Source organism: Micrasema longulum, unplaced genomic scaffold, assembly GCF_059751315.1.
Source record: "Micrasema longulum isolate JH-2025_06_02 unplaced genomic scaffold, ASM5975131v1 h1tg000323l, whole genome shotgun sequence".
Taxonomy (NCBI): Eukaryota; Metazoa; Arthropoda; class Insecta; order Trichoptera; family Brachycentridae; genus Micrasema; species Micrasema longulum.
In genome coordinates this window covers 878,031-890,633 of record NW_028277527.1, presented here as the reverse complement: position 1 = coordinate 890,633, position 12,603 = coordinate 878,031, and the positions used below count along the sequence as shown (strand labels likewise).

General features: G+C 32.0%; 1 protein-coding gene across 1 annotated transcript; it reads right to left on the bottom strand.

Annotated features, from left to right (window-relative positions):
- Positions 1–1,329: 1,329 nt before the first annotated feature.
- Naa60 (N-alpha-acetyltransferase 60) lies at positions 1,330–11,242 on the bottom strand. Its single transcript, XM_088225017.1, has 5 exons — positions 11,092–11,242; positions 10,901–11,006; positions 9,645–10,051; positions 4,328–4,438; positions 1,330–1,583 (listed from the first exon to the last, which is right to left on the bottom strand). Exons 1-5 carry the CDS (start codon positions 11,106–11,108, stop codon positions 1,478–1,480), a joined length of 747 nt encoding a protein of 248 aa, XP_088081143.1. The 5' UTR covers positions 11,109–11,242; the 3' UTR covers positions 1,330–1,477.
- Between the last annotated feature and the right edge of the window lie 1,361 nt (positions 11,243–12,603).

Sequence of the window (12,603 nt, the reverse complement as noted above, 5' to 3'; positions counted from 1 at the left end):
AATAATCAAAATCTATTCTAAAGTATGTTTAAATTTGTTCATAGGATTTTTTAAAAACCCGTTTTAATTTTCATTAATGTTTCATTGAAGTGAATAATATTTCTTGCATAAACTTACAGGTAAAAAAAAATACAAAGAACAAAATAAATTTCTTAGGCATAATTATTTATATTTGAACACATTGCATTTTTCTTGATATTATAACGAAACATCTAACATAACAGGGCGGAATGTATACACAAAGATAGTTTTCAGTGTATCGCTGCTTCAATTCACAAAATAGGAACATAATGTACAAAAAGTGCAGTACATAATAAAGAATTAATAAAAATAAAAGAATGGAAACTGTCGAGCAATTTAAACTGAAACTATTGAATTTGAATTTAGTAAAGCTGAAATAGATATTTAGGTAAGAAAACAATTTATTCATATTTTGAGTACGTGTAGTAGGGAATATATAATGTTTTACTTAATTTTTCAACATTCCCTGTAATAATTTTATTTACTTAAACAAACTCTTTAATAAAGATACAATTTTAAAGCATTTTATAATTTTTATGAACATAATTTTATGTTAAAATTAGTACAGAACTGAGATTTTTTATTTATAAACAATTTTAAAAAATTAAAAGTTTGTTGAATGCATTGAATATCCAAGAAATTAATTATTTCACCAGGTTATGTCAATAAGCCAGAGGAATATGTATAGTAAATTAAAACCGTTAAGCTGATTATCAATATGTTGAATAAAATATAATCTAATAGGATTATTTAATGGATCATAACCTTGCAAAATAGTTGTGTTTATAATCAAACAGTAAAAAAATTTGGTAATGAAAACGATAGCTCAAAGATATATTGTTGAAGTTAATTTTAATAATACGTGGACGATTATTCTCTATCTCTGATAGAGGTGTGAAAGACACAATATAAATGGACTTGAAATGTATAAACTGACATTCTAATGTGTAATAAATACATACTTCAGACTGTATCTAATTGTAAAGCAATTGGCAATATGTATAATTTCTTATACCAGACGTTTTTTCACCAATACTTATCAATGAAGTTAAAACAAAATAAATGTCAACTACATATCTCTTGAGAGATAAATTAAAGAAGTGAGAGAAATAAGTAATATGTTAATTGATAAAATGGTTTTGAACCATGATGTAACTAAACATATTAAATTATAACTATTCACTAACCGATAAGCCAAAAATTACAAGTCTACGTTATAAATTTTCCAGGGGAAATAAATATATTTATTTTAATAATAATCTTCTTAAGTATTTTAGGTTGGGTATGATAAGCTTCTTGTACATGCTAGTTTATCAGTTTTCAGCCTTGCTTCATATGTGCAAACCGTCAGGTTATGTTAGGTTAAAAAATAAAATTAATTATTTGAAATACCAAGGTCGTGCTGGGTCCATAGCGGGCGTGCTTTTTATGAAAAATGGCGGGGTGAAGTAGCGGTTCAGTGGTGCCAGGCCAGACTTAGGGCTGCTCTCAGTTTTCCCCAGATCCAGGGGCATATGCCCCCGCCACGAAGTGCCACACCCGCCCAGTATTTCACATAGTCAGTAAACATAACAGTCAAGGAAAATACATATTTGGTAGAAACAGCCTAAATGTAAAATAATTTCAAGTGCAAGTACATAAATAGCAATGATATGTATAAGGTCAATATACTCGATGTATAAGGTTTCCTGTAATAATAAATATGTATTAATATTGAAATAAATGAAATAACAGGAAAAAGAAACATTTTATAATTTTTTAACACTTTAAAGTTAATAATTTGGTTGAGTTTTAATATTCCCGTGTTTCTACGTTAAAAAGTTATTTGTAAAAAATGTAAACAGAAAGTAACAGAAAATTATTGCTTCAAATAAATAAATAAAATATATCCATATACAGTGAAACCATCTATCGTTCCTCCAATAGTTGTTTTCCTGGATGTGTTGTTTATTTCTTCTAACTCAAAATTAATTTCAAATAAAACACACAACAATGTATTGCATCAATCATTTCTCTAACCACCATTTTATCACATCGGTCGTTTAAATTACGCTGCATAATTAACATATTTTTATATCTTGTCTAAATGTTTGACAGCACTCGTAACAATGCGCGGAACATTTGAGAGAAAGAATAACAGTTTGTCACTACTGTTGGCACCGATGAAGAGGATCCGCTGCCTGTACCTTCATTTTCAGAAGCATGCACAATCTTTGAAAGATTAAAAACTTTTTAATAAACACATTCGATAATTGATGCTGAAAAAAATATCTTTTATATATTTTAATATGCAAAGCCAAAAACACTGTTGACTTAAAGAAATAAAATGGCAAAAAAACAAACGTGGAAAGATTATTTCCAATGCAATAAGGTTTTTTTTTTGTTTGTGTTCAGCTCACTAATTTGATTTTTTTTATTTTAATGCATTTATTTCCATCTGAAACTTATATCCTTTTCAGAATTTTAACCTGGTAATGTGAATTAGGAGGGCGATATCCCAATCGTATATCCTCATGTATTTGTCTTTAATTCTCGCAATCATTGTTTTCCTGCATTCATTCGTTATTTCAATATGATTCTAAAAAACGATGGATGGTTTCATTGTATTACGGAGCGCATGTTTTTTTGCACCGTTTGTTACAGCTTGATATTGTGGATGTAAAAATAGGCAAAATGGTTTTTTTTATCTTCCTTTTTCGTGCAACCCATTTTGTTCATTTTGACAAAACTGCAAAAATTATTTAACATTTAATTTTTAACACTTTTTTGGTAGAACTGCCCATAAATGTTTGAATGTGAATTGAAATCAAGGCAGTAGGTCAAAGCATCATGTTTGATATTCAATCTTCTCTTACCATTAATTTGAAAAATATGTTTTATTTCCTTTATCCGAAAAGTTTGATGAATTAAACATAAATTTAATATGTATATACAACAACAAACCATCACGCCGTTTGCCCATAAGGGTAGACAGAGAGGATAGAACGCCACATCACTCTATCTTTGCATACAGATCTCGCTTCTTCTACATTCATACATCTTATCATGCACGCGTGCCGATTATTCCGACTTTTGACATGTCCATCTTCAAGTATTTGTTGGATTTGGTCATACCATGTCTTTCTCGGTCTACCTCTATTTCTGCATCCATCAACACTCGCATTGTAAATATTCTTAGCCGTTCTTTCGCTGTCCATTCGTTCTACGTGTCCAAACCAGCGCAGAGCTCCTTTCTTGATTTTGTCGATAATGCTTGTCTCAGCCTTACATACAGTACGGATCTCAACATTTGTGCATCTATCGTACATAGTTTTACCACACATTCGCCTGAGAGATCGCATTTCAACAGCATTCAGCCTACTTTCATCCCTGTTTTTCCAAGTCCATACTTTGCTCCCATACATCAGGGTCGGGACCAGGACTCCGTTGTAAATTGCTAATTTTGCCTCTTGCGACAAAAATTTATTTTCCAAGGTTGATTTAAGTGCTCCGTTCACTCTGTTCCCAGCACTCACCCTCCTTTCAATATCTTTCACAGTCATTCCATCCCTAGTAAACATACTTCCCAGATACACAAATTCCTCTACTTGTTTTAGTATAACTCCATTCACAGTGATTTCACATTTAGTCATATTTTCATTTCTTTCAAAAACCATCACATTCGATTTATCGACATTGATCAGCAAATCGCTTCTCTTGCATACATCGTAGACCTTTGTTACCAAGAATTGCAGTTCCTCTTTGTTGTTAGCAAGAAGCACGGCATCGTCAGCATACAAAAGGCAATTGACATTTAAATCACCCATTTTTGCTCCCATTTTTAAGCCTTTTAGTTCTTTCATTCAGTAATCGATATACACGTTGAACAGCCATGGTGACATCACACATCCTTGTTTCACTCCTTTATGAATGTCAAACCAAGATGTGTATGATCCGTTTACCCTAACACATGCTGTGCTGTCTTTATACAGAGAAGCAATAGCTCGTGTCAGATTTCCGCTCACTCCATACTCCGATAACACCTTCCATAATTTTTCTGTCTGCTTTTTGCAAATCGACAAATGCACAGAAAAGCTTTTGGTTTTTAGCAAGAAATTTCTCCATCATGTTTCGTAAAGCAAATATTTGATCCATACATCCTCTTCCATTCATAAAACCGCTCTGAATATCCCACACTCTATCTTTAGTAACTTTTCTTACTCTCTCAATCAGTATTCTTCCATACATTTTGCCAACAGCGCTCAAAAGGCTGATTGCTCTATAATTTCCGCATTCCACCCTTGAACTGAAATATTGAAAAGGATATTATAAGCCCCAGGGTGGATGTCCTCCATTGATATAATGTACATATGTAAACCCATCTTTACATCGTCCTTTGATTGAATAGTAGTAGGGTAGAAACGAGTGAAGTTGGAACCTGAAATCATTAAAAAAACGTTTAAGTTTGTAAGTGAAAATTTTTTATGGAAGTTCATTGTAATTTATTATATAAATGATTATTTAAACATCCAAACATTAGAAAACAGACGAAAATTAAATGACTTGCTTTTTTTGTTTAAAATAATAATGTCGATGTTCGATTGTTGTGAACTTATCAATTTGATTAATGTGCGAGTGCCTGGTCGAGTTACCCGATGTAATACTTTGTTCTACTGCGGTCCATCATCGACCAATTACAGCGCGAATTTGCCAGTAATGCGGATGCATGTACTCGCGAACCAATATGCTAACAACATTGATGTCTTTAGCGTGAGTCTTGTAAATTTTAAATATCAATGTATATGTTCCTTATCAAATAGAACTTAATATTCTGTTCATATTGTATTCTATAACATTATGTACCTAGCTGCTTTAAACCTTTAACTGTATTTCTTTAGCTTATAAAAAAAAGAATTTAAAAAAAATTTATTTATATATATATTGTTAAAATTTTTTTTTTTTTTTTAAAACCAACTTAACTTTTAAACACAGTTCTATATTTTATTACTTTATATTGTATTTTAATTTATGTTGTTAATACACTCATCTTTTTATTTTTATACCAACTATACTTCTTAACACTGTTCCTATATTTTATTTCTTTATATTGTGTTTTTAAAAAAAATCTATGTCGTTTATACACTCATCTTCTTTTTTTTATACCAACTTTACTTCTAAACACTGTTCTATCTTTTGTTGCTTTATATTGTATGTTTTAAATTTAATGTTGTTTATATACTTATATTGTGTATAACTTTCATGTATGTAAAAGCCTTATGGGCGTGAAAAAATAATTTTAAAAAATATATATATATAAATAAAAGACGAGTGATACTTTAATCCACAAATTTGGAATATCCGGATATTCCAAATTTGTGGATTAAAGTATCACTCGTCTTTTATTTATTTAATAAACTGAAATCATTACTCAATATCCTGAAATTTGTTGCAACCTAAACATTAAAGTTTGTTGATGAAAATTCTCGGTTGAAGATAACAATATTTTTTTCAAAAATAATAGGCGACCTCCGTGATATAATGTATGAGAAACTTGACCCACGCACGAGTTTGATTCCCGGTAAGAACACAAAAAGGTGTTTTTTTTCAAGGGTGTTCTGTGCTGTAATTCTGTACTGTAATTGGGCATTCTGGCCTGTCATAGGTAAAAAAAAAATAATTAAATAATGAAAGACGAGTGGTGATACTTAAATCCACAAATTCGGAATAACCAGTGACCGGTTTCATCGTTTCTGCGTAATTTTCAAAAATGGTATATTTACTATAAAAATTCGATTCATTTATGCAAAATCAATAAGACACAAGAACAGACACAGTCAGGACGAAACAAGTATTGAGGACTACCGAGATAAGACACTGAGGATGATAGCAGGCAAAACTTTAAGAGATCGCATGAGGAACACCGGAATAAGAAAGATATGTGAGGCTGAGGACATTGTAAGGTGGAGTAGACAGCGAAGGGAGAACTGGTACGGTCATGTCCAAAGAATGGACACCACCATACTCCTTTACTTTGCACTACATAATCAACCTCAAATCATACTCATCTTACATGGCGTGCATGTCTTTACATGCACGGCTTATATTTTACTGTGTAAACTTATATAATTTATATGTTTTTTTTCATACATTTTCAAGAATTTCAGCATACAATGTTTGTATTTTTACATGTAAAAAATAAATAAATTAAAGCTCAGGCTAAGACGTTTATTTCATGTAATTCGGGATTGATTCTCGGTGATATCACAATATTTAAATGTTATTTTTCTCATGGCTGGGTGTTCTATGCTGTAATTCTCCGGTGGGAAATAAAAAAATAAAAACTGAAATAAAACATTTTGTTTAGCACTTAACCAGGAAAGTATTCTACATTTTTGAGGTTTTTAATATAATTGCTAGCATCTTTAATCTCCCCTTAATTTCATAAAAACCTTTATAAAAAAAATTGAAACAGACAGAAAGACAATATTGCTTGCATTTCCATCAAACCTTGTACATAAAAAAATATATCAAGGTATTTTCATCATCATCATTAGTATAATTAGGATCAGGAGTATTCCTATCCGCACTCAATGGTGCATAAGGCGCTGCATGAGTGTACCAGATACAGCGTATTTTGACCATCTGTTACATGAAAGTAAGGTGATTAGTCTACGCTGCAGGTGCCAGTCAAGGGACTATGAATTATTACAGTGTAAAACCAACTTTGAACAGATATTTCATGTCGATCATACCAGGAATCAAACCTGACACCTCAGGCATGGTAGGCGAACTCGCCAACCACTACGCTACAAGGCGAACTTATCTCCACTCAATTTATGTATTCAGGATTTTTACTCGAGAGCAGCCATAGAGTCGAAAACACTCGTCCAGGGTTCTAGTTCTATTTCACACAGAACTGATCCTCCCGGACAAGAACTAAAGTATTTATTTATTTAAGGTATTTACAGAAATTAAAATGTATCGTGTTGGTTTTGGCAATTACATGTTAATCACATGTAATCCTTTAAACTTTTTTATTTATGTTTTCCATAAATAAGAAAGTTAAAGAATTGGATTTTTATACTTCGGTATTTATAAAAATCAATGATAAATTTTACATCTGATTAAAAATTTCTGATTAGGAAACTGAGTAAATAAAGCAGTCAAATAAAATATAACTACATTAAATAAGATTAGATAAAAAATATTATATGATGAATTAGTCTGTTAAATACTATTATTCATTGATTTTCTTCAAATAATTTTATACTTGCCCTGAAAGAACTTACAAAAATTGTAATGCGCATTGGTATCGACGTTTGTAATCTTAATTAAATACAGAACCATTATCAACAGATAATTTACTTTACTTTACGAAGCAGATGTTTTTTCGGTTTCACCATTCTAAGATTTAAAGGAAATAGCTTCATTGTAACGGATTCAATATGTAAAAGGCTAACAAAATATAAAATAGCAAGATATAAATGGTCAATAAATGACTGCATTTTTTAGATGGAACGGTTAGAAAACAGGTCAACATCAAAATACTGAAACATTAAAAAAAAGATATTTGACTTTTTATGATTTACAAAATACTAAGATTTTATGGCCATTTTTAACTAGTCAATAAATGTACTGAAATAGGAATTAAATTGCGGTAGAATGGGGTTTAAACCTCAGACCTCTGATCTGTAAGTCAGCAACACTACCATGAGATCAGAACTCAGTTTAACCTTTAATCATTATTTTCAGAGACATCAACAAAGATAAATGTATTTTTTTACTCGGTAAAAAGAAAATCTATTTTTCTTGGCTTTAAAATAGGCATCCGAGATATACATGTTTTTCAGGATCATACTGCGAAACTTCATAGGAACATTTTTAATGATGCACTTTTGAAAATAGCATTTATAAATTTAAAAAAAATTGAGATTAAAAACATATTTGACTAACGAAGCGATATACACCAGATGGGGAGGGAGAGGAAGGGGTTTGTGGAAGGGATGCCAGTATACGACAATTATTTTTTTTCATTGAAAAAACGGCTTATGAAAAAAAGCGTTACAGTTTTTTTTCTCTTCAGATCTGGCCTAAAGCACTGGGTATAGCTAAAAATATTACCACCTAAACCCTGTATAGGACAGTGGCAAATATTTATGCCACGTTATAAAAAATTAATTTTCTTTGCGTACGTACTTAAATACTTGTGTTGGCGGTGATCAATATACATGTCACTTTTATTCGAGTTGAAACTTTCGCTGGCCATTTGCGCGTACGAATTTGCAATGCTTGAACTTGCCTCTTGATTATTTTTTTTTAACTATTATTCACAGATTACTTATAAATAACAAAAACATAATAATTGATATAGTTTTAAACATAATGTTCATTTAAGATAAATATTAATGAAGAAAATTACCAAACCAATAAATATTTTCCACTGTCCTATAAAGGGTCAAGAAAAATATGCATAGTGAATGTAAGTACAAATTATGAGTACTTATATGTTTTTAATATATCATTTTCATATTATTTAAAACACAAAAAATCCTAATAAGAGGTATACAAATAGCATAGATTTTATTTTGCTGAAATAATACATTTACATATTAGTAATGTAATAGTACATTTAACAGAATCTAATCTAATCTAAGTAAAATTTATTTCGAAAGCTCTATTATCTGAATCTCTTGCTGGTTTCTGTATGTAATACTGGTTGAAATGCATTTCTGTAACAGCAATCTTAAAGTTTTATTTTAATGCAATCAATTGTTAAAATATTACAACTAAATATTTCAAAAACTAAAACAAACAAAACCTACTCTACTTAATTTCAGTGGCGTCTTTGATATCAAATTTCTAGTGAAGCTCAGATTTTAAGGATAAGTAATGCGTAAATGTTAAGTAGGTACCTATACTAAATAACACAGTACGGACCATGTTTGTATGCATCTTTGAGCATTTATATATTGGTTGCTAGTTTTTTATCTTCATAATGTGTTGATATAATACGAATTAAAATACATATTAGGTGCTGGTGAATAGCAATGATTTCTTGGTGAGGCTCAGCCTCACTTGCTTCATATGCTCCTTCGTCCCTGCTTAATTTGTGATTTGTTTATCACAAGTCATGAAATTAGTAAATAGAAACACAAAAAGCTAATTTATATATAATATTCTTGAATGAATGATACTTATTGTTACAATATTTTGGGTTTGCATTAAGATTAATAAATAGCAACAGTAATAGAGAACATTTTATAAAAGGAATATGGAATTCTAGACATTTACAAGGCTTATGACCAGTCATTGGCTGGTGTAAACGGCCACTTGACACACTATGCAACATTCACCATTTTGCCTGTTTGAACATCCATACGCGTTGCCTAGTATGTGAAATAATTCAATCAGATGAATCTCTTCGCAAAAATAAAGGTTTCAGCTCTTAAACTTCACTAAACCAACAGATGGAAGAATTGGAGAAATATGGATTTTCAAACAGGCAAAAATTGTGAATGTTACACTGTGTAAAGTTGGTCACTTAAGCCAGCCAATGACAGGTCATAAGCCCTGTAAATGCCTAGACTTACATATTTCCTTTTCTGAAACTTACTGTAGATGAACATGAAATAATTTTTACTTACTGGCGCTGTTCATAAAATAGAATAGCTTCTGAATTTGTAAGGAGTACATGGAGAAACAGGGCCTTCACTCTGTGGTAATAGGGTGCAATTGGAGTAGATCCCGCCACGTGCGAAATTAAGTTCTGCAACAACAGCGAGCCGACCCCCGCTCTCCTGTGTGATCTGGCAACACCGAGTGACAGTATGTAGCCCACTAGAGTGTTGCTATTGTCCGCAAACCAGCTGGGTAGGATACCCCGGTCTTCTGCGTTTAGTTTAATGTAGGGTTTGATCTCCGCAACAATGAGACCTATGATGGCCCCATTGTGCACGGCCGCCAGAGCGAAGAAACGCTCCGACGAAGTTATGTCCTTATACCATGATAGGGGGTACTCGATCGGAAACCAGTCCCGGCATAGCGCTCGCACCTGAAAGCCATTAATTGGGTACTAATTAACTGGGGAAAAACAACAGTTTTAAAATTTTTAAAAAAGGGCAAATCTTAAACATCCCATCCATTATAGCACGGCAAGTGTAGTGACATATTATTCTAATAAACTTAGTGAGGTTCTCAGAGTAATAATGCGTAGTAGTACAAATAATCGTGATTACAGATTTTTACGGCTTTTCTGATAATACTAAATATTAGTATAAATCGGTAGTCAGATGGCAGAAGGGACCATCTGTATTTTTGTAGATGTTTTAGTTTTCAAAAGTTTTAATTAATATTTCAGTAAATAAATGCAGATTTTTTTTTTTTAAATCAGCGTCATTTAGAATGATAATTTACTATTGAAAAGCAACACTAAAATATTTTAGTTTGTGGATTAAAGTCTTGAAATTGAGACGTATTTCAGCTCTCCTGAACATTTTTGAAAATTACAGATGGTCCCTTCTGCCATCTGACTACCGACATACTTTTAGCACTATTACAATGTCAAACCACTATATATTTGCATCCTGACAGTTGACCTTACTTTTTTTTTTTTTTAATGTCATATTTCAGTGCAGTTTTCTACTGATGTAGTTACGATAATCCTTGTATGACAAAATGTGTAACTATCAGAACCTTTGTTATGAATTGAACACCTTAATATGTAACAAAGTATGGACCATATAACAATAGCGTGCATAATAGTCGAGGCATGAAGATACAATTGCTCAATTATAGCAATAACATTACTAAGCCCGCGTGCGTGATGCTGGCTATGTAATCAATATTCAATTGAATGTTCAACTACAAGTGCAAAATAAATCAATTGGTGAGCATAATTTACCTCATCCAGATCATCTGGACATAGAAATCTTAATTGAATGTCCTGGAGAAAACATGGATAGGGCGAGGCAGGTGCCAGCACGGCTGGAGATCCATCAGATTGGAACCTAAATTAAACATTTCATAATTACTACCTGTCTACGTGCTGAAAATACTAAAAATAATTCAAACATAAACAATAACTGCAAATACCAGCTAAACCCAGCCATTCGTTACTCCTGTCATGAAAACTGTCGATTCCTATCATCGAAAATGATTGAGAGGGAAAATTAACTTTTCTGACACATGACAATTGAGTAAAATAACAAATTTTGACACCCGATCTTAAAGTCAAACAGCCATTGCAAAACAATGAAATGAAATACGAAATCGTTCGAATTCTTCAATTTCTCTATTGGTACCTCCGGAACGAAATTGAAGTGAAGTAAGCTACGACCTATTTTTTGAGCGAAATTCCAAAAGCCTCTTCATTATTCATCTTCGAAAACTTGTTAACCCTTTCACACCAGCGTCATTCCTCAGGTACACGAAGGATAATAATAATATCTCCTTATTTTTTTAACCAACCTACTCCATTTTTTGTACACATCTCGTCAAGTATATTATCAAGAAAAATATACTTTATACGTTGGTAGCCCAAGCTTGTACTGTTATTTGGGTTTTATAACGATGCTTTTGGCAGTTCAAATTGGCTGGGCGTCACAAGGATTTTTTTTTTTTATAAGGTAAGATATTACTTTAAGTATTGTTAATATTTTTGAATGGTTAATAGATGTATAAACAAATATATTTACATGTTTTTGAGGTAAAAATATTTATTTATTTATCATTTTTCGATCATCGAATTCATGTACTTCAGGAATTACATTGGTAGTAAAAGGTGTTGTACAAATATGCTAGATACATACCAACTTTCTAGGGAATTTGGTACGTATTTAAATCAATAATTTAAAACTTATACATTGATTTATATGTAGGAATTTTATGAAGACATGCAAATGCTATAATTTTGTGCATTTTTTTTACAGACAATAATAGCATTGACGCATGATAAAACTATTGTTATGCTGGAAGGCGATATCTTCGATGTTGAGTGAGAATCAGACAGTGAGGATGTTTATATGGAGAAGGAATATTTAGAGGATTGTTTGGATACTCCGGGTTTGATCGGAAGCCAGTTTACGTTGTATCTGGGACACAACTCTATAACGACTGTAAGAAGATGGTCGCAGGCAGATTCTGTCCATGTTGATGTACCGTGTCCCACTATAATTGCCGAGTATAATAGGTTTATGGGTGGGGTTGACCCCAACAATGTGTTAGAGTTTTACCGTATAGACTTAAGAAGCAAAAGATTACATCTTCGAATTGTATTTCATCTAATTGACATGAGTATAATCAATGCTCGGCGGTTGTGTAAACGACATTCCAGTCAATTAGGTAAGAAATCCAAGGTATTGATAGAATTTCGTGCGGAAATTGCTAAGGCGCTTATGTCTATACAAAATAAAACTCAAAAATGAGGTCGACCCTTTTGTTTTGCAGATGAAGCAGGACCAAGTACCAAACAACACCGTACTCTGCCTGCCATGCATCCCATGGCCGATGTCAGATATGATGGTTAGAGGCATAGACCTACCTTGATTGACAAACAGCAGAGGTGTAAGCTGTACATCAAAGATCATTGATTTAATGCCAGAAATG

What these genes read in the sequence shown, in the direction of transcription:
- Naa60 (XM_088225017.1), bottom strand. An exon ending in GTCCAGATGATCTGGATGAG is followed by an intron (nt 10,052 to 10,900) that starts GTAAATTATGCT and finishes AATGGCTTTCAG; the next exon opens with GTGCGAGCGCTATGCCGGGA. An exon ending in CTATTTTATGAACAGCGCCA is followed by an intron (nt 4,439 to 9,644) that starts GTAAGTAAAAAT and finishes TAATGATTTCAG; the next exon opens with GTTCCAACTTCACTCGTTTC.